The following is a 20,560-nucleotide window of genomic DNA, read 5'->3' as shown; positions in this document are numbered from 1 at the left end:
ACGCTGGCGGTAATGACACCCGGTCACGCCGATCAGAGGTCACCAAAGTTGGTGTTGCTTCGGTTTGTGAGTTTGCTAAAACTATGTCGGACTCCGTAATTTTCTCTGGTCCCCTGCCTGATCTGACCAGTGATGACATGTTTAGCCGCATGTCATCATTCAACCGCTGGTTGTCTAGGTGGTGTCCAGAAAACGACGTGGGCTATATTGATAACTGGCGAACTTTCTGGGGAAAACCTGGTCTGATCAGGAGAGACGGCATTCATCCCACTTTGGATGGTGCAGCTCTTCTTTCTAGGAATCTGGCCGGATTTATTAGTTCTCCTAAATGCTGACAACCCAGGGTCCAGACCAGGAAGCAGATCCGTAGTTTAACACACCTCTCTGCAGCTTCTGTACTGTTACCCACCCATTATCCTATTGAGACGGTGTCTTTCCCACGGCCAAAACTTAACAGATCAAAAACTGATCTAAAAGGAACAAATCATAAAAACCTAATAAAAATCAATATGGTTCACCTTGAACCTAAAAATAAAATAATAAAATGTGGTCTATTAAATATAAGGTCTCTCCCTCCAAAGACTTTGTTAGTTAATGAATTAATTTCTGATAATCAGATTGATTTGTTTTGTCTCACAGAAACCTGGCTACAAGAGGACTACGTTAGTATAAATGAGTCAACCCCCTCCAGTTATTCAAATTTCCACATTCCCAGATCTGTGGGAAGAGGAGGAGGAGTGGCAACTATCTTTCAGTCTGATTTATTAATTAGTCCCAGGCCAACTAATAATTACAGTTCTTTTGAACATTTAACCCTCAGTTTCCCTCATCCAAACTGCAAAGCAATAAAACCTCTTCTGTTTGTTGTTTTGTATCGTCCACCAGGCCCTTACACTCAGTTTTTGGATGAGTTGTCAGATTTCTTATCTGATTTGGTGTTAAATACTGATAAGGTTATTATAGTGGGTGATTTTAACATCCATGTTGACACAGAATGTGATAACCTTAGTGTAGCCTTTAAAACTATCCTAGATTCAATTGGTTTTGCTCAAAATGTGCATGAACCGACGCACTCTCGGCTCCATACTTTAGACCTTGTGCTGACATATGGCATTGATTGTGAAGAATTAACAGTATTTCCTCACAACCCTGTCCTGTCTGATCATTTTTTAATAACATTTGAGTTTAATCTAACTGAATTCTCCACCCCCAAAAGAGGGTTCCATTATAGTAGATTTTTATCGGATAATGCTGTATCAAAACTTAAAGAGTCTGTCCCCTTCTTAATATCCTCAGTATTGCAAAAATGCCCTGTAGATGGCAGCATTGCTGCTTCTTCCCATTCACAAATCGATACCTTTGCTAACAATGTGACTTCCTCATTGCGTTCTGCATTAGACAATGTAGCTCCCTTGAAAAAGAAGGTGATTATTCACAGGAAGCTGGCTCCTTGGTTTAATTCAGAGCTGCGTTCCTTGAAGCGCAATGTTAGGAAATTGGAGAGAAAATGGCGCTCTACACACCAAGAGGAATCCTACTTAATCTGGAGGGACAGACTATTGTTGTATAACAAGACCCTCCGCAGAGTTAGAGCAGCATATTTTTCATCATTAATTGAAGAGAATAAAAATAATCCTAGATTTCTCTTTAGTACAGTTGCCAAACTTACCCAGAGCCACAGCTCTGTTGATCCATCCATTCCCTTAGCTCTCAGTAGTAATGCTTTTATGGGATTCTTCATAAATAAAATTGATGCCATTAAAAATAAAATAATTGGCATCCTCCCAAACATGATTACCTCGTCCTCAGTAAGTGAGGCAGCATTGGAGGAATCTTTAGAATCTGCGCAGTGTTTGAACTGTTTAGAAGCAGTAGAGCTTTCTGAGCTATCTAAAATTTTAGCTTCATCTAAACCTTCTACCTGTATGTTAGACCCAATCCCAACCAAGTTGTTTAAGGACATATTCCCTTTGATCAGTGGCACTATTTTAGACATGATTAATCTATCCTTAGTAAATGGATATGTACCACAGGTTTTGAAAGTAGCTGTTATTAAACCTTTACTTAAGAAACCTTCTCTTGATCAAGATGAGTTAGTAAATTACAGACCTATATCTAATCTTCTTTTCTTATCTAAAATTCTTGAGAAAGTAGTTGCTAATCAACTTTGTGAACATTTACAAAGTAATGACCTACTTGAGGAGTTTCAGTCAGGCTTCAGAGCTCATCATAGCACTGAAACAGCTCTGGTGAAGGTCACTAATGATATTCTCATGGCCTCAGATAATGGACTTGTGTCTATACTTGTCCTGTTAGATCTCAGTGCTGCGTTTGATACAGTTGATCACAATATTCTCCTACAAAGACTTGAACATACTGTAGGGATTAAGGGGAAAGCATTAGGCTGGTTTAAATCTTATCTGTCAGACAGATTCCAATTTGTTCATGTTAATAATAAATCTTCCTCAAACTCTAGGGTCACCTGTGGAGTACCACAGGGTTCAGTCCTTGGACCAATTCTCTTTACTATATATATGCTTCCGATAGGCAAAATTATCAGACAGCATGGGATTAATTTCCACTGTTATGCTGATGATACTCAGTTATATTTATCCATAAATCCTGATGAATCCAATCAATTACTTCGACTGCAGTCATGTCTTGATGACATCAAAAGCTGGATGACTTTAAATTTCCTGCATCTAAATTCTGACAAGACCGAAGTTTTAATCTTTGGGCCAGAGTCCTCAAAAAATAAACTTCTTAACCAATCACTTAATCTGGGTGGCATTAAACTGGCCTCTGGTAATAAAGTAAAAAATCTTGGTGTTATTTTTGACCAAGACATGTCATTTAAATCCCATATTAAACAGGTTTCCAGAGTTTCCTTTTTTCACCTCCGGAATATCGCCAAAATTAGAAACATTCTGTCCAGGAGTGATGCTGAAAAACTGGTCCATGCATTTGTTACTTCAAGGCTGGACTATTGTAATTCTTTACTATCAGGAATTCCACAAAATGCAGTTCAAAGCCTTCAGCTGATCCAAAATGCTGCAGCAAGAGTTCTGATGAAAATCAACAAGAGGGATCATATTTCTCCAATTTTAGCTTCCCTTCATTGGCTTCCTGTTAAATCAAGAATAGAATTTAAAATTCTTCTTCTAACGTATAAAGCCCTTCATAATCAAGCTCCATCATATATCAGAGCTCTGATTACCCCGTATGTTCCTAACAGAGCACTTCGCTCTCAGACTGCAGGTCTGCTGGTGGTTCCTAGAGTCTCTAAAAGTAGAATGGGAGGCAGATCCTTTAGCTATCAGGCTCCTCTCCTGTGGAACCAACTCCCAGTTTTGGTCCGTGAGGCAGACACCCTGTCTACTTTTAAGACTAGGCTTAAAACTTTTCTTTTTGACAAAAATTATAACTAGTGACTCATGTTACTCTCAGCTACCTTTATAGTTTTACTGCTATAGGCTTAGGTTACTGGAGTATATCAGGATCTAATTTTCTCACTATATTGAGTTCTACTGTTCTTCAATTATGCATTATGTGTTGTCATTTCTGCTTTAACTTTCTGTTCTCTCTCTTTTCTGTTCATAGTAGGTACACCTGGTCTGGCGTTCTGTTAACTGTGACATCATCCAGAGAAGACGGCTCACCCGCTACTACCATCTAATGTAGAACAGATTACTAGATCAATGTGTGCTTCTGTGCTTTTTTGTTTCTCTTGTTGTGTCTCTGTTCTGTCTTCTGTAACCCCAGTCGGTCGAGGCAGATGACCGTTCATACTGAGCCCGGTTCTGCCGGAGGTTTTTTTTCCCGTTAATGGGTGGTTTTTCTTCCCACTGTCGCTTCATGCTTGCTCAGTATGAGGGATTGCAGCAAAGCCATGTACAATGCAGATGACTCTTCCTGTGGCTCTACGGTTCCCCAGGAGTGAATGCTGCTTGTCGGGACTTTGATGCAATCAACTGGTTTCCTTCTATAGGACATTTTTGACCAATCTGTATAATCTGACCCAATCTGTATAATATGATTGAACTTGACTTTGTAAAGTGCCTTGAGATGACATGTTTCATGATTTGGTGCTATATAAATAAAATTGAATTGAATTGAATTGAATTAATTGTTCCATAATAAAATTTATCATAAAAAACAACACAATTTTCCTTATAATTGTGCACATACAGAATATTACAAATATTTTTTCTCAATGACAGTATTGGTTGGTCTAAATGGAAAAACACCTTTCCATTAACATGCTTGGATTGAGCACTGAACAACCAGTGCCTTTCACAATGTCTTATTGTGGCTTTCGCTCGTTGTTTAGGGTGTCAGTGACTGCTAAACTGTCTTTTTTATTATTGTGTGGGCCATTACATGGACACAGCATTCCTTTATTAAACATATATATTTTTTTATTGGGTCAGTGGCTTCTTTTAGGTGATAATCGAAACAGAAGCATTGGGTAAGGACTGCTGTGCTTTGGAAAGAACCCGAGAAAAAAAAACTAGTTAATGCAAGCAGTTTTTTGGTTATTGTACATTATGTTGCTTATTAAGTTCTGTAAATCTACACCAAAATATACTGAACTGTAGTTTATAATTAATCATTCTCATTTATTAACACCTGTTTAGAAGTATGTACCTATACATAAAAATAATTAAATCTAACATTAAAATATATAAAAGAAATTACACAACGGAGTAAGAAAACAGCATAGCCATAAGGATGCATTTTAAATAAGTACATTTCAAATAGACTAGGAATTATTGAGCTTCTTCTGCAGAAAATCTTTCGCTTCTATCAGTATTTTGTGTACAACATATGCCAGCGTTTACGAACGATTCCAAAAAAATTTAAAAACAAAACATCTGGACTTTTTTCCCCGAAGTTTGAAGACGTTTCGCTTCCATTCCCGGAAGCTTTCTTAATTCAAAAGTCTGGAGTAATGTGGAGTTGTAAGCTTTATACATTGTACGAACGATTGTTATAGACAACCCTTTGCATCAACAGGCGGCCACAGGGAGGAGTCCCGTACCAAGATGGCGGCTGCATCAACGCATCGTTGCAATGTACAACTGCAGTCCAGACGACCCCTACGTCTTTATATCTGTGCATTTCAGGCATCATATTTATCACAAAGTCACCGGATGTATGCCTACACGGAAATGTATTGAAGCAGACCACTTGCAAAAGACGTGTCCTTTTCTCCTTCCCCACTTTTCTTTCCCTTCATGGCGTACACACACAGCGCCGTGTAGCCTCTCGCTGCGTCGCATGTTGAAAACATACGAGTGCGCATGTGCGCCGGTTGCCGCGGTTACCTGTAACACTTGAGCTTTCCCCTCACAGTCAAGATGGTAAGTTTTTACAAAAACAATGAATATTTTTGTTTTTGTCAGAACATGTTTAACTTTACATCCAGTGGGCTTAACATTTTCTTTGAATGAGCCTAAAAATATATATATTTTTTATCACATGATTTTTAACGGGTGAAACTACAAAGAAAGAAGGTATCATTGGAGAAGAAAGCAAATTCCGCAAGGCAAAGTAGTTGATCGGTCGCTTTCTTTGTATTATTTATATTATTATTATTTATGATAATTTAAAAAACCCTCCTAAATTCGGCGGACTACATGTTCAGTCTTCTAAACTGCACAGCTTTGTTTTACATGAAGCCAGTGTTTAGGTTACTACTACTGCGTCCCTGCTTGAAAGATGTGACCATTTCCCCATATATGTTTGGTATGGAATAGTTTATGTTGCCAAAATAAGTAATTAACAATCAGTAAAAAAAATTTACACAACATATTTTTACACCTACAAATTCCAATGTATTTATTGTTATTTTATGTGATACACCAACGCAAAAGAGTTGTGATGTGGAAAAAAAAAAACTCTAAACGTTAAAAGTTGTTGTTTACTGGACGGTGAACTTCTGCAACAGTCTCAAGTCTTTTAAAGCCTCCAACCGATTTTCTTTCATGATTGTCCTGTATGTAGATCCAACCACCTTTCTATCAACTCTTACCAGCTTCTCTAACCATGCTGAAGAAAAGCATCCCCATAGTATGATGGATTTAAATTTTTCCAAAATAAATAAATAAAACAACAAGAACCTTTAACGGAAGAATTGCTCTTTGATCTGTCACATAAAATCACCATAAAATACAATAAAGTTTGTGGCTGTAATGGGGATAAGTTAGCAACATTTGATTAAATAGTGTTCCCATGTAATTTGGACACGAGCTTGCTGTTTATTGGTTGAAAGTTAGCATTTTCCTGAGTGTCATTAGTCGGGGCTTGAATAAGGTCACTCAATTTAAAGTATTATCTTGAGATAATACTGTCTGTGTGTCACTTTGTGTGTTCCTTGTTTCGTTTTCTGGACATTGCAATCTTAAGTGAAAATTTTGTCTTCTTCAGATTCTTAATTCTCATGTTAAACCTTAATTCTGTTTTCTTGCATGTCTCTATGTAACTTTCTTTTCTGTGAATGATGTAGCCACCCAAGAAAAAAAAGGTATGGGCAAAAAGCACTCAGCTCATTCTCTCGTTGATCGTAAGCACTGTTGCTCTATTTGTCTGGCAGTAAACGCTTGAAATTCTCACACTTTTCTTTTGAAATTTTTCAAACACTATCGAGTCTCTAGGTACAGATAACGCAATGAGCTCTCTTTATTAATTTTATTTTTCTCCAATGTTTTTAGAAGGGACAAAAGCTGAGCAAAGCTCAAAGGTTAAAGAAGCAGCAAGAGGAGGAAGGTAATCCTTATGTCTGTCTGTCTGTCCATCTGAACATGAACCATGTAGCTGTATCTGCATTCATGTGTTTCAGGTAGCTCTGCTGCCTGATGCAATCAGCATTTTTTATTTTGAATCTCGACCTTTAAACTAACCTTTCTTGCAGCTTATAGATACAGTTGAAGCCACTGTGTAAAAAGATGTATTTTAACATTTTATTCCCACGCTCTGACATTGACTCAGACTAAACCTTTCCGGTTTTAGGTCAGTTAGAATTAATGATTTTTTATAGCTAAATGCAAAAACAATGGAAGATATATATATATTAATCTTCAGGCTAAGAACTTTACATGCATTTCTTTAGTATTTGATACAATTGCCTTATAATCTGTGTTACTGAGGCCTAAGATTATGGGTATCTTTCGACAAGTTTCTCGTCAGTTTGCTTAAGCGCTGTAACTGAGTCAGATCTGGTAAGATTGTTTTAGTCCTGCCCACAAATTTTCAAAGGGATGGAGCTGAAAGAGACTAACTTTGTTGTCCTTACACCTTGTAACTAACTGGCAGTATGTTCGGGGTCATTGTCCATTTGAAATAGCAATTAGTGCCCAAGCTTTAACTTCCTGGCTGGTGTCTAAAGATCTTCCTTCACTTTTCCCGCATAATGTTCCTTTCTCATGATGCCATGTCTTTGGTGAAGTGCCCTGGTCTTTCCGGCAATAAAACACCAACACAACATAATGCTGCCACCTCCGTACTTCACAATTGAGATGATGATGATGGTCTCAGGCTTTCAAACTACTCCTTTTTTCCTCCAAATGTGACAATTGTTATTATAACCAAACACATTTCAGTTTTGTCCAATAACAGTACTCCATGAATTAAGGTCTTTTTCCTTGAGTGCATTGGCAGACTGTAACCAGTAGGCTTGTTGCATTTGCAATAATGGCTTCTTCCTCTCTGAGTGGCCTTTCAGCCCATGCACTTATTTCGCTACGGCTAATGAAACTGACCAGCTTCAGCAAACACCTTCACAAGGTCTTTTGCTTTTTGTTCTGGGGCTTGCACAAACGTTTCACCCCAAAGCCTGTCCCTTTCCTGAACAATACAACAGCTGGACATTCCCATGGTGCTCAGGCTTGATTGTAATTGGTTAAACAGATGAGGCATCTGAGAGTTGTACCAAAGGATGAAACAAACTAGCGAGGTAACAGTTTTATTCCTGGTATCTGGGATGATTTCTTTCGATTTTTCCAAGATGCCACCCAAGGCAGAAGTATGTTTGACTTGTGCCTCCATTTAAGGCAAATGTTAGGAATTAGCTAAGTTAGCAAAGCCACATCAGTCTCATTTGAATATAATGTTTTAATGTTTTGGTTATGATTTCAGCTTTCCAGATTGTTTATTGGTACAAACTTCTGATTTTGAAGAAGAAAACCCTTTTTATTGCTCGTTATTCCATCCTTTTGCAAATAAAAATAGATTTGATCCTAACTGATCTTAAAAAGGAACAGTTTTATTACACTAAGAAAACAAAGTGATGTCTTTTTATGTTGTGTATGTAAATATCTGCTTTCAACATGCAGCGTTAAGTTGATCTCGTTTATTCGGTGTCCTGTTGGTTTCCAGAAGCTGCTCAGCTTCAGGCCGAAAGAGAAGAACAGGAGCGACTGGAAAATGAGAGAAAGCAGGAGGAGATACAAAGGTTGGAGGAAAAGGTAAGATCCCTGCAGAATATGCTCTGCGCCCTTGGGCAAGATTTCTAAAAATATCCCAACTTCAAAATTCAGTGAAAGTGATGAAAGAAAGCTCCCGAAGAGTTTATTTCATGAGTTAATTTTTGTAAATATAATGAATATAAAATCTGAAAACACCACATTGAAGATAAGCTCAAACAGGAAGGTTGGTTTTAGAGATGTGTGCTGGACAATGGTTGACAGTCTTCTGTTGGGAATATATACCAATGCATTTACCTTTATATACAGAGAGATGGCACAAACACAAACTCAAGCTCACAGCAGTCAGTATAACTGAAAGCATTTTCCTATTAAAATCTATCACATTAAAAACAACATTTAAAGCTTAGTGAATAACTACTAAGAACGTATAGTGGAAAAATAAATTTTGGTAACCAATCGCAGGCTTTTATAACAAGTATTAGTCTGAGCAAAATGCAGTTTTCAATTCAATTGAATGTACTAAATGAATTTACCCGAGAAAACACTGGGTGGTTTCACCCAGGATGATGCAGAGATGCTTGATACTTGAGTTTCCTGCCAAGTCAAACCAACCCTCTGTCTTTTGGACCCAATTCCCATCAGCTTTTCAGTCTTTCCATAGGTTCTTGAAACATGTAAACATTGTAAATTGCTCTCTTCAGATGGGTCTCTTCCCTTGCTGCCCTTAAAATGGCTGTGGTGCAGCCCCTTCTGAAGAGGCGCAATCTAGATCCCATTGATTTAATAATTACAAACAGATTAGTAATGCTTGTTTTAACACAAATAAAAAAAACACTGACATTTTTTATAAAGTTATCTGTCTGGATTTAGTAGAAATCACAGTATAGAGACAGTCCTACTGAAAATTGTAAATTATTTCAGGCATTATCTGGAGTCAACACAAGCTCTCAGTCCTTGAGGCGCTGGATCTTGTGCAGCCCTTGATACAGTGGATCACTAAATTCTTTTAAAAACACCTGGTAGGCCTCTCTGGTACTGTCCTTAACTAGTTCAGCTCCTATCTTGCAGATAAGCATGAATATCTGCTCCTTACAGATTTATGAGGCAAAGTATAAGGCAGTTTAGTGGCGTTTTTTGTCTTTTGGTCTCCCTAAGAAAATCATGTCTAGCCTTTAGCTGCTAGACAAAACTCAGCTTCCCATTTGCTGACCAAGACCAGGAGGCAGACTCACATTACACCTGTTTTACAATCGGTGAATTGGCTTCCTGTGGCCCTGTTTACGTGACTTTTTTGGTTTTTAATTCTGTGCTGCACTCTGAACTGCATCTAATAAGAAGGTTTCTTTATAAATACATTTTAACTGATACCTTGTAGCTGCTCTAAACAACTGCAAGTATCTTTGTTGTTGTTTTCTGCATTTCAATTAAAATGAAATGTACACATTTGATAACAGGCTTCAGAGAGCCAAGAGCAGGAGCTGAATGAACTTTGCTATCTGCTGGAGGAAAAAAACTCTGCAATAATCAAATGGAGGATCCAGGCTGCAGAAAAGGCTGAGGTAGGCGATTTCTATTTTATTTATTTTTTGCACGTGATCATGATAATAATCTGATTTATTTAAAAATTCTGATATAAAAAGACGCACTTTGAAGTTTGAAAAGCTTTTGATATGTCTGACGGATTAAATACACAAATTGTATTCTCAACAAACTAGGAATTCAAGTTTGAGTTCCCCATTGGTCATTTTTAATGGCTGAGCATGACGATGCTGTCCACTCTTTGTGTTCAGTGGGAGAGATTCATGCGTTGTGACGGCGTCCCAAACCCAAGAGACCAGCGGGCAATCAATACATTTATCAGCCTGTGGAGGGATGACTCAGGATCCAGCATCGCAGAGGGCCTTCAACTATGCAACACAGCTGTGCAAGTTTGTATCTGTAGATTCATTCTGGTGGTAAATAATCAAAAAAGTAAGTTAGTCAAATTAACATTGTAATTAATTACGGTTACTAAATGTTATCAACTATCAGAGCATATCCATGCGTTGAAATAGTCCACCCAAAGTACAGACCTAAAACTGACTGAGAATCTGTCAAGACTTGAAAATTGATGCTTACAGACACAATCTTTGTCTAATCTTACTGAGTTGGAGTTATTCTGATCTAGGTCTAGATCTGCAAAGATGGTGCAGACACACCCCAAAAAATCCTAACGATGTTACGGCAGTGAAAGCTGGTTCCACGCAGGGTGGACTCAGGGAGGCGACATACCAAAAACCAAATCCCAATAAAATTCATTAAAGTTCGCAGCTGTAATGTGACAAACCGTGAAAAGGCTCAAACGGTGTGAATACTTTCTCAAGTCACCGTAATAACAGGGGTCTTAATTATAGCTGGTTGAAGAGCTGGAAGAGCTTCTGAAAGAGGCCACAGATCCAAAAGAGGTGCTGAAGTACCAAGAAGCTCTGATTGAAGTACAGGAGCTTCTCCATTCGAAGCACCTTTTCATCGCCGAGAAGATCCTAAAGGTAAGAGGAAGTAAAGCCTCAATCCTGTCAGTAAATTAAGATCCCAATATGTGGAAACCTGTTTTGTCTCGATCGCAGGGAGCAAGTGAAAACATTGACCCTGACACAAGGAACATGCAGACTATGTCCAAACATGAAAAGCTGACGCTGTGTCTCTGGGCCAACCTCTTCAAAAATCCAAAGTTAGCATCTAAATGAGTTGGGAATATACAAATGGTTTCTCTTTCTTGCCACAGACAAACTCGTTGGTTTAGATTTTCTTTTTTTTCAGCTTTAAGGGGCTCGACTTTGAGGAAGCTGGCATGGGCTTTAGGATTCCCATGCACCTGGCCGGGAGCGACATCGCCGTACGAATGCTCCACACCCACTATGACCACCTGTCAATGCTGGCAAGGATCCGTCATCCTTCCCAGGAGCAGATAGCGGAGGAGGAGACGCTGCCCCCCCAGGAGTCAGAGGCTAAACAGGTGGGCCCAACGGATCAGTTCCTGCTTTAGGTCGCCACATGAAGAGCCACGTTGTCATTTTCCGTGTGGTTGTATCTGCCAGAGTTCACCCAGCCTGCAGTCAAGAAACAGCAGCCCACAGCAGGGCTCAGAGGGAAGCAGGAGCCAGATATTTACACAGATGGAAGCGCTCAACGGTCACATGTCCAGCCAGGATTTTTCTGATGCTCCAAGTAAAGAAAAAAAAACTTGAAGTAGATTTTTGAAAATAATCTTTTTTTATTGTGGTTTCCTCCGTGACATCCTTCGGCCAAACTCGTACAACTCTTTTCCGGTTGTGATTTCACAGTTGTTTTAATTTTTAAACCTGGGTTCTTGAAGATGTTCCTCCTCACATCCAAAGGCCTTCTTCACTTCTGAAGAACTGGAGAAGCCTGTCGGATGGTAGGAGAATCATCTTGACGAACCAAGAAACTTTGAACGGTCAAACAAAATGGCAGATTTTTTATATTTTTTGAGTTTCCATGTAACATTTCTCTCTAAAGCACATCCGTATAATTTTCAACCTTCTCTGTCCACAGCTACGGATCCGACTGTTCCTGAAGTTGCGACGGCAGGAAGCGGAGCCCAGATTGTAGATCTGATGCAGTACACAACCCTGGGTGGAGTTTTCTACTATGATCTATTCCACCTCCCACCACAGCCCATCAGGGGAAAAGGTTATACCATACTGCAGGTTATTACAACAAGCATTTAGTGACAATGTGCACTCGCAGCTCACGTTGAGTTGAGCAGATCCTCAAATATCCATGGTATGTTCTTCCAGATTGTGGATGGCCTGAAGGAGTTCCCATATCCAACAGGGAGGCCCAACAGTGAGGCTTGCCCCCCCCTCGGGGTGTCCATTACCCTTCCTGACTGGGTTGTAAACATGGAGCCTCCTCTTGTGGCTCGCTGGGATGCTGGAGGTACAAACAAGGGAAATACCATCGGAAGTGGTAGAGCGGGTTTCATGTCCCTTGAGCCTTTTCATGTTTTGCTATTTTACAATCATAAAATGCGAACAAAAACAAGTCCTTCCACTTCACAATTATTAAATCCTGACCAAACCTACCAAAGTTTCAGGTTATAATGTAACAAAATGTGAAAAAGCTTCATGGGAAAGAATGCGTTTGAATGGCACTGTCTGTTCGATCTGTGAGAGTCACCAATTCTGGCTTCATCACGCCCAGACGAGCAGTGGAGATCGGATGGCATCACCGATGTCTCCTACGAGGAGGCAGAGGCCAGGATCTCCTTCAGCATGGAAACGCTCCAGACCGTTGCACTGATGCAGAACACCTACGCCAACCTTCCCTTTCGGGGCTGGGAGCTTCGTCCGCTGGGCCAAAACTCTGCTCTGTTTACCATCAAGGGCGCCCTCCTTGACTTCAGCATCACCATTCAGGCAAGAGACTTGTTCTGTGAAAGTGAAGCCGCCTGCTGTTGGAGGATGTTGAATCTGACGCAACTTTTGGGACCAAACATTCAGATGTTTGAGGGAAAATTACGTCACTTAAAAGCAGCTAAAAATATGTATTTTTCAGAAAAAAAGGTTGAGTTCAGAACTTTTAGAAGCTTTACTAAGACTCAATAACTTAATTGTGATTTTTACTTCAGTGACTTGTAGAGAATTTGAAACTTGAACTTCCCGATCTCAAAAACAAAATAATACATCACTCAAGTTCTGTCTGGAACAATAAAAGACAGATTAGGTTGATTGTTTTATTAGTTGATATTTCCTTTCATGGATGAATCAAGAAAAAAAATCCCAGCTCTCACACTGCGCGTGCAGTCACTGGACGACCCGGATGAAGGCCACAAGCTGAAAGGCGCTGGTCAAGTTGGTTCCCCGTTGGTTCCCCGTACTTTAAGTGTTGCTGGAGTCTTCATCAGATCTTTGACCCTCTCCTCCATGCAACCAGGGAATTAATAAGTCATGCCAGAAACGTTTGGATGAAGTAACGTTTTCTGTTAAAATAAAAGTAGTATTTTAGGGGTAAACACTCCTGAATGTAAGTTGAATATGTTAACTGATTTTAAAATAGCTTTTAAGAGTTATTGGAAACAAAATATGCCGATTGATCATGTGACAACCTTTAAAACGGTACTTTTTTTGCGTCCAAGGGACACAACAAAACGAGGGGACCCCCGGGAGATTATTTGTTCATTTCTACAGGATTTCAGTCTCAGTTTATATGGTGGTCAGCAATTTGTTCAGAGGGAAACCTAAAAACAAAGAGCAAGGAGTTATACCAGCAAATCAACTCACAAATGAAAATATTTCCCCTGTTTTCACGTTTTAATGGCACCGAAACCCTGGTAATGTCTTGCTTGTGTAATATCCCTTAATAGTTTGGGTCTCCAAGAACTTCCTTTGGCTTTCTGCTGCCAAAACAGTTCCAGCGTTTTATAAATAGAAATGTAAACATGTTTTTATAATGTTAAACACCAATAAATCATACATCTTGTGGTTGTTTCCATGCCCGGTTAAACAGCTGATTACCATCTTCCAACAGTAGCGACGTGTCTTTGTTTAAAACCGATGCTGTGATCGTAGCAGCCTGATTACGTTGTTTTTGTGTTTGAATGTGACGGACAGAACAACCAGTGCATGCTGGAGATGGAGCAGCACAGAGGCCTCTCTCACCTGACGGGGAAGTGGATGAGCGGACCGGCGCTGCAGAAAGCCATGCTCAAGGCGGGGATCAACATCTTTGCAAACGAGCACACGCACAAATACGTCAGCATCTGCAAGAAGGTTTTCACTGGTTTCATTTTATAACGGTGCAAAACGAGACCAGATGGCAGCGTGTTTGGTTACGTGCCGTTAGGGGTGGTGGGCTTCTTGCTCGACAAAGTTCTTCGTCTTGTCACGTTTCTTACGTTAAAGTTAAATGTGCCAAGCAATATCAGCATGACATTTTGTTCCTCACAGCATCAGAACATGTTCTGCTTGCTTGGCTCTATTTTTTTTTTCTTCTCAGGAATCGCTGACAGAACAGGCTGCTTACGAGCAGATGGCCCTGTTTGCATCTGCTTGTGCGTTCTCCTGGAGCAAGTGGAATGCCAAATGTGGAGAGGAGCATCTGGTCCTTCAGGTATTTCTGTTTGCTGCAACCTTGATTTTCCTTTAAACATTACACTAACTATTCCTTTAAAGCACAGTCATGTCCAACAACTAGGAAACTGAGGCTTCAGTGTCACGCTGGACACACCAGCCCCAAGGCCAAATGTGGTAGTGGCAGCATCATACTGTGGGGATGCTTTCCCTAAAGAAAAGGGAAGCTAGTTGAAGTTGATGGGAAGATGGAGGAAGCTAAATACAGGGCATTACATGAAGAAAATCTTTCAGGGGTTCTAAAAGAGTTAAGAGTGAGATGAAGGATCGCTGTGGTGTTCATTCGAAGAGAGGCGTCCATGGTGATGGTGTCCTAGGCTAAAACATTTAGATGATAGAAAGAGCCAAAGTCCAGCGCTGAACCCTGGAATTGCTGTTGATAGACACGCTCCACCCATTGAGTTTGAGCTATCAGTCCAAAAAGAATGGGCAAAAAAATGTAAGCGTCTAGATGAGCAATGGTGGTAGAGTCATTCTCCAGATGTCTTGCTGCTGTAAATACAGGTTGTTATCAACTTAGGGGCTAAATAGACATGCACACCCCGATTTTTGGATTTTTATTTGTTATAACGTTTGAAAACCATGAACTATTTTCCTCCCACTTCACTATTTTGAGTTATAAAAATATATTGAACACCTTAGTTGTTATGTGAGAAATCACTAAAGAGTTCAAAAGGCGTGAATACTCCTGCAAAGACAGCAGCCAATGACAGCATACCACAAAGTTCTTCTGCTTTCACTCATTTGTATGTCCATCCTCTATGCCAGGCGTGTGAGCACCGTGACCCCACCCCTGTACCTGAGGACTCCTGGAGCACGTACCTTGTGGGAGCCCAGAGGAGTCGGAGGCTGGAGATCACCGAGAACAGCGCCGCCTTTTCTCCAGACCATGCCCCCGACAGCCAGTTCCACTCCACCTTCATCCACATGCTGCAGGATAACATGAGCCCCGATGGGATAGCCATGGCCACAAATTCCCATTACTTGTTCGTTGACGCCGTGCACAGCCTCCTGCGTGCTACTCGACCTCTGTTTTTTTCATAATTCTGACGTGAGACTAATGCACTGATAAATGGAGGAAGGTTGCGTTTTATGCTGGGAAGCGTAACAGACTCAGGTTAAACAAAAGTCGTTTTCAAAAGGCTTCGTTAAAACAGACGATCCCGCTGTTAGGGACGGAACAATATGCTTGGTGAAGATCGACCGTGAATAAATGCTTTGCATAAACGTGCCGGAGTTTGAATTTTATGCAAAAGTCACCGGTCAGATTTCTTAACTCATTTGTCACGCTGATCCCAGGTCAGTAATTGCCCAAACAATAACAGCCTTCTTAACTTAACAACAAATCTAAATATTTCATGTTTTCTCCTGATTATTACAGATAACTGCTCGTAAAGTAATAAATGTCTGCTTTCTCCAACATGATGTAAAGTGAGCTGGCTAGTAGCAAACTGCAAATGACACTTAGTAGGGATTTTCTTCTGGCCACCGATCCTTCAAGGTTAAATTTGTGGAGCAGAGAACTAACATATTTCCTGGTTAAAGACTCAACCACCTGAGCTGTGGATACCTGCAGCTCCACTGTTTTTGTTTGTGAAAGATAAAAAAAAAACCCACCATGAATCATTACACTCCAGTTTTACAATAAAATTGGAACAAAATACATAGTTTTGTGGTTGTAACTGGACAGAGGGTGAAAAAGTTTAAAGCGTAGGATTAGTTTGCAAGCCGCGGTAGATGTTCCCATGCAAGAGCATCAAAGCAGCTAAAAAAAGCTTTTTTATGCAATGTATTATGACATAAAAGAGGTAATTTGGTAATAATTGACTCATTGCGAGATGGAGTGAGTCCAGGCTTTTTTTAGTAGGAATAAGCAGCAAACGTGGGTCAACTCGGGACGTCTTTTCTCTGCCAATGACACGACCAGGGGCGGAGCTGTTAAGCAGCAGCTCCTCCTTGCGTGTGCATGACAGGGTATGTAAAAATTAAACAAATGATCTTTTTGTTTTTTAAACATTTGAAAGTATTTTGTAGACCCTTTTCTCTGCATAATATGCAGACTGAAATGAAGCGTTGCGACTTTAAGAAAGCTTTGCCTTAAGAGAGGCCAAGAAACCATCCCAAGACTGTTTCAGCTCCTTCAGCAGAGCACTGGCCTGAGAGCGGACCAAAGCCACCGTCAACAGCTCGAGGTCGAGGAGGGCTCTGAGGGAAAAATGCGGACGTTTTTTTCCACGCAGACATTAAAACTGTAGACTTTGCAGACACACTAAAAAAGCTAAATTCCTCCACAGCGACACAAAATGGGACTAGTCTTGTTTTGCACCAAGTAGGTCTTGGGTTCCAAACCCTGCATGGAGTATTTCTGTTCTTCCTGGGCATGTGAGTTGTCTCAGGGCACTGGAGCTTGCTCCACCTTTCCTAAAACATGCTTTTCGGGTTATTTAGTCTATTTAAATGGCTGTTAGGAGTGATTGGATGTGTGTGCATGGTTGTTGTTCCTGATCGTCTCTGTGTTGCTGTGATGGACCGGTGACCTGTCCAGGCTGTAACCCCCATGTCACCCAATGACCACTGCTTTGCCTTTAACCCATTAGCAATAATCTTAAGCCAAAAGGAAACGGCCATATAGGAAATAGCACTTTATGACGTATCCCCAAATTCTATGAGAATAGGCGCAGCCTTTGAAGCTCTCCACTTCACAGCGTCTCACTCTTCTACACAGCCTGGATGGCTATAAAAAAAACTATAGGCTATTTTGAACGGATTGTCCAGTCCCAGCATAATTCATGTTCAATGATACCAGGTTGAGGCGGTGAGGGGAGCGGAAACAATTCTTCTTTTCAGTTCTGTGCTGTGGGTGAGGAATAAACATTGTGGGGGAAAATGCATCAACACAGCCTGTAAAGCGCTCTGTTTAAAGAGGAAGAGGAACGAGGGGTCTGTGCTGAAGCTCCCAATGTTACAAGACCTTAAAAAGGTCCCTTAAAGTATGCATCTCTTTGAATTTGGCTTATTACAGTCCCACGGCTCTTAGGCGGAAGACTTTCTCTGTGCCGCTGATTTACTAAGAACTATTCAATTCAATTATTATTTATATAGCGCCAATTCATGAAACATGTCATCTCAAGGCACTTTACAAAGTCAAATTAAATCAGATTATACAGATTGGTCAAAAATTTCCTATATAAGGGAACCAGTGGATTGCATCAAAGTCCCGACAAGCAGCATTCACTCCTGAAGAAGCGTAGAGCTACAGGGAAACTTGCTGTTTTCATGTTTGGGACAAGCAGAATTAAATTTTATTCTGCTTCATTTTATTTTATTGTATGATGATTTTTATGATGACTTTAAGTTAACAGCCCTAAAATAAATAAATAATTTCATAGGAAAGCCACTTCGCTGGGTGGGCCCTGATACAAAGTGAATAGCAAGAAAAAAAAAACACCACACAAAGTAAACGGTTTAAGGGATTTTCAGAGCATCTTTCATAAAGAATGCTAAATGATCATGTGAATGTGTGAAGTCAAAGACCTGAAATAACGAAAGGTTCAATGTTTTATAGCACACGAGGTCAGCATTCAAAACGACTTTATTTTATGCAAATAGTGCATTGATACAGTAAAGTACACTAACTCCTGACACAACTTGACCATTTTCTTATAAATATGCGTAAATACAGAACAGCATTATTAGCCCAAAGCGGTTCATTATACAAAAAGTCAATTCAGCTCACCAATCCACTGATGACGGGGACCACACGGCTCTTTGAAGCTTAAAAATGACATTCAAAAGAAAACAAATAAGTGAGTTTATTGATCTAAAGAGAATGTGATTTGCACCAAAGCTCATGCTTTTCTGTTCTGACGCACAAGCTGGACAGCTCTGGAGAAAAGACGTATGGCTGGTTAATGGACAAAGACATGAATATGTCAAGAAGAGGCTTTAATGGCAAACAATACTGCACTGTGTCAATCACTGAGGGTGGCAGCCTCGTGCTGTGGGCCCTCCTAAAACCACATATGTGCAGTTTCAGTTTAAAGGTACATCTTTAATAAAAAATAAATTAAAAAAGTAGTGAAAAGTAGATTATTTGAAGACCAACTGTTGGCGTCTCCTGAGACTACACTGAAGTTTTACTCAGTAGGTTTTATTAAAAGTCCTTGAGAACAGTAATTGAATTGCAGCTTGTTCCTCCTCGTCTCCATGTGTCCCTGTTCAGTGGGGGGGGGGGGATAAAGTCAGTCCTTAATTCTCAGGCTCATAGTAGCGCTTCTTCATGGCACGATATTTCCTGAGGAAATAAAGGGCCTCCAGCTCTTTGATGACGTGGTCTCCCCTGGCAACCAGCTGTCGGATTTTCTCAGGGTCGGTCTCATCTTTGTGCTTCATAAAGGCGCACTTTAGGCGTCCTCTGAAATAAGCCGCTCCCTTTGGGTATTCACGGCCGAGATACAGCAGCTGGGAGAGGATAAAACCAACAGAAAAAAAGAAAGAGTCACATGAGACGTTTTAGCTCCAAGTATTTTGTTTTTCACTGCGGTTCTGTGAATTTCTACGTGTCTTGCCCGTGGCAGTAAACAAAGCATCATACCAGCAACGTCACGAGGAACTCATGCTGGTCATTCACTAGAAGCCAGCCGTAAGACAGATGAAGCCGACGAGGACCTGCGACACTTTTTGCTATACAGGGTGAAATGGTCCTTCCATCCTGGCAGTAGTTAATACATTATGCATGCAGAAAAAGGAGGTTAAAAAATGTGATCTGTGTAGAGCTGTAAAAACTGCGACCAATGCCCTTCAGTCCTAACGACAGGGATTAGTCCTACCTGGGCCTGTCACCATAACAAATTTATTTGGGTGATACATTTTCCTAAAACTTATCGCGATAAATGATAATATTGTCATTTGGAGACATTTTTCAACCAACCTGATGATGGTGAAGATTCTCAGTCATCCAGGTCATTGTCATTCCAAAAAAAAAAAAAAAAGTAAAAAACAAACCAACTGGATCTGTTTTTCGTAGTTAAAGACATTTTGCTTCCTCTCCAGGAAGCTTTCTCAATTCAAAAAGTCTGGAGTAATGTGGAGTAACAAGTACTACTGCCAAACAAAGGCCTTTGTTGTGATCAAAACATCGCTCCTTTAAGCCAGGCCAATAACGACCCTAACGACTCCTCGTTACAGAGGAGTGGACCAGTTTCGTTCCAATCTGCTGGCTTAATGGCTTTAACGACCGCCCATTACTAAGGGGTGGACTTGTTTCTGTTGAATTTGCATTTTATCTAAGCCATTACAAGGCCTTTGTTTGGCAGTAATATAAAGCTTGTTACTCCACATTACTCCAGACTTTTTGAATTGAGAAAGTTTCCTGGAAAGGAAGTGAAACGTCTTCTACAACGGAAAACAAGTCCAGTTGCTTTGTTTTTTACTTTTTTTTTTGGAACAACCTGATGATGGCATAATAACTCAAGTACACCCTCTGCATATACCGGCTCAGATAAATTAGGCGGTTGGCCGCCGTCAAAAGCTCCCACACCACAGCGACTTCAAACTAGCGTTTCTCTGGCTCTCCCTCACGCTGAACTTTGACCATGTGCCTACCTGACAAGATTTAAGATCGAAGAATGGAAGGGAGGGGTGAGTAGACACCGATGCACAGAACTGAAACCTTTTGTTACAGAGAGAGGAGCGAGACACCCAGCGGGAGCTTGCATACGCAAACTATCGTGTTTATTTTAATTAATCCAGTAATTAAGATTTAATGTGCGATTAATTGATTTATTGCTTATTGTTTATCGTGACAGGTCTAGTCCTGCCCTCACCCCCATGTGTCTCTCAAGTGCCAGGGGGTATCGCCTTATCTATTTTTCTAACGCGATACTTCAAAATGCGCATAAAAAAACCACTGATGGAAACACAACTAGCTTTAGTAGTGCTTCACCTATTGGGTCAGAATGTAGACACTGAAGAAAACAAACAAAAAAGAAATAAAACTCT

The 20,560-nt window shown here is 40.3% G+C and overlaps 1 protein-coding gene across 2 annotated transcripts; it reads left to right on the top strand.

Annotated features, from left to right (window-relative positions):
- The first annotated feature begins 5,275 nt into the window (after positions 1-5,275).
- cfap94 (cilia and flagella associated protein 94) lies at positions 5,276-16,065 on the top strand. Of its 2 annotated transcripts, none has more exons than XM_012874619.3 (16): positions 5,276-5,363; positions 6,509-6,526; positions 6,714-6,768; positions 8,377-8,465; positions 9,881-9,985; positions 10,217-10,354; positions 10,820-10,954; positions 11,033-11,136; positions 11,226-11,421; positions 11,504-11,633; positions 11,982-12,136; positions 12,227-12,368; positions 12,633-12,847; positions 14,042-14,200; positions 14,427-14,540; positions 15,329-16,065. In XM_012874619.3, the coding sequence occupies exons 1-16, from the start codon at positions 5,361-5,363 to the stop codon at positions 15,602-15,604; spliced, it is 2,034 nt and encodes a 677-aa protein (XP_012730073.2). In that variant the 5' UTR covers positions 5,276-5,360; the 3' UTR covers positions 15,605-16,065. The 2 variants fall into 2 exon arrangements, with proteins under 2 accessions (XP_012730073.2, XP_021178282.2); XM_021322607.2 differs by having other exon boundaries at positions 5,345-5,363; positions 6,509-6,565.
- The last annotated feature ends 4,495 nt before the right edge of the window (positions 16,066-20,560 follow it).

Source organism: Fundulus heteroclitus, chromosome 6 (assembly GCF_011125445.2).
Source record: "Fundulus heteroclitus isolate FHET01 chromosome 6, MU-UCD_Fhet_4.1, whole genome shotgun sequence".
NCBI classification, from domain to species: domain Eukaryota; kingdom Metazoa; phylum Chordata; class Actinopteri; order Cyprinodontiformes; family Fundulidae; genus Fundulus; species Fundulus heteroclitus.
Note: the sequence above shows the minus strand (reverse complement) of the source record. Positions and strands in the feature narration are given on the sequence as shown.

What these genes read in the sequence shown, in the direction of transcription:
- cfap94 (XM_021322607.2), top strand. An exon ending in TACAAAGGTTGGAGGAAAAG is followed by an intron (nt 8,466 to 9,880) that starts GTAAGATCCCTG and finishes ATTTGATAACAG; the next exon opens with GCTTCAGAGAGCCAAGAGCA. An exon ending in ACGTCAGCATCTGCAAGAAG is followed by an intron (nt 14,201 to 14,426) that starts GTTTTCACTGGT and finishes TTTTCTTCTCAG; the next exon opens with GAATCGCTGACAGAACAGGC.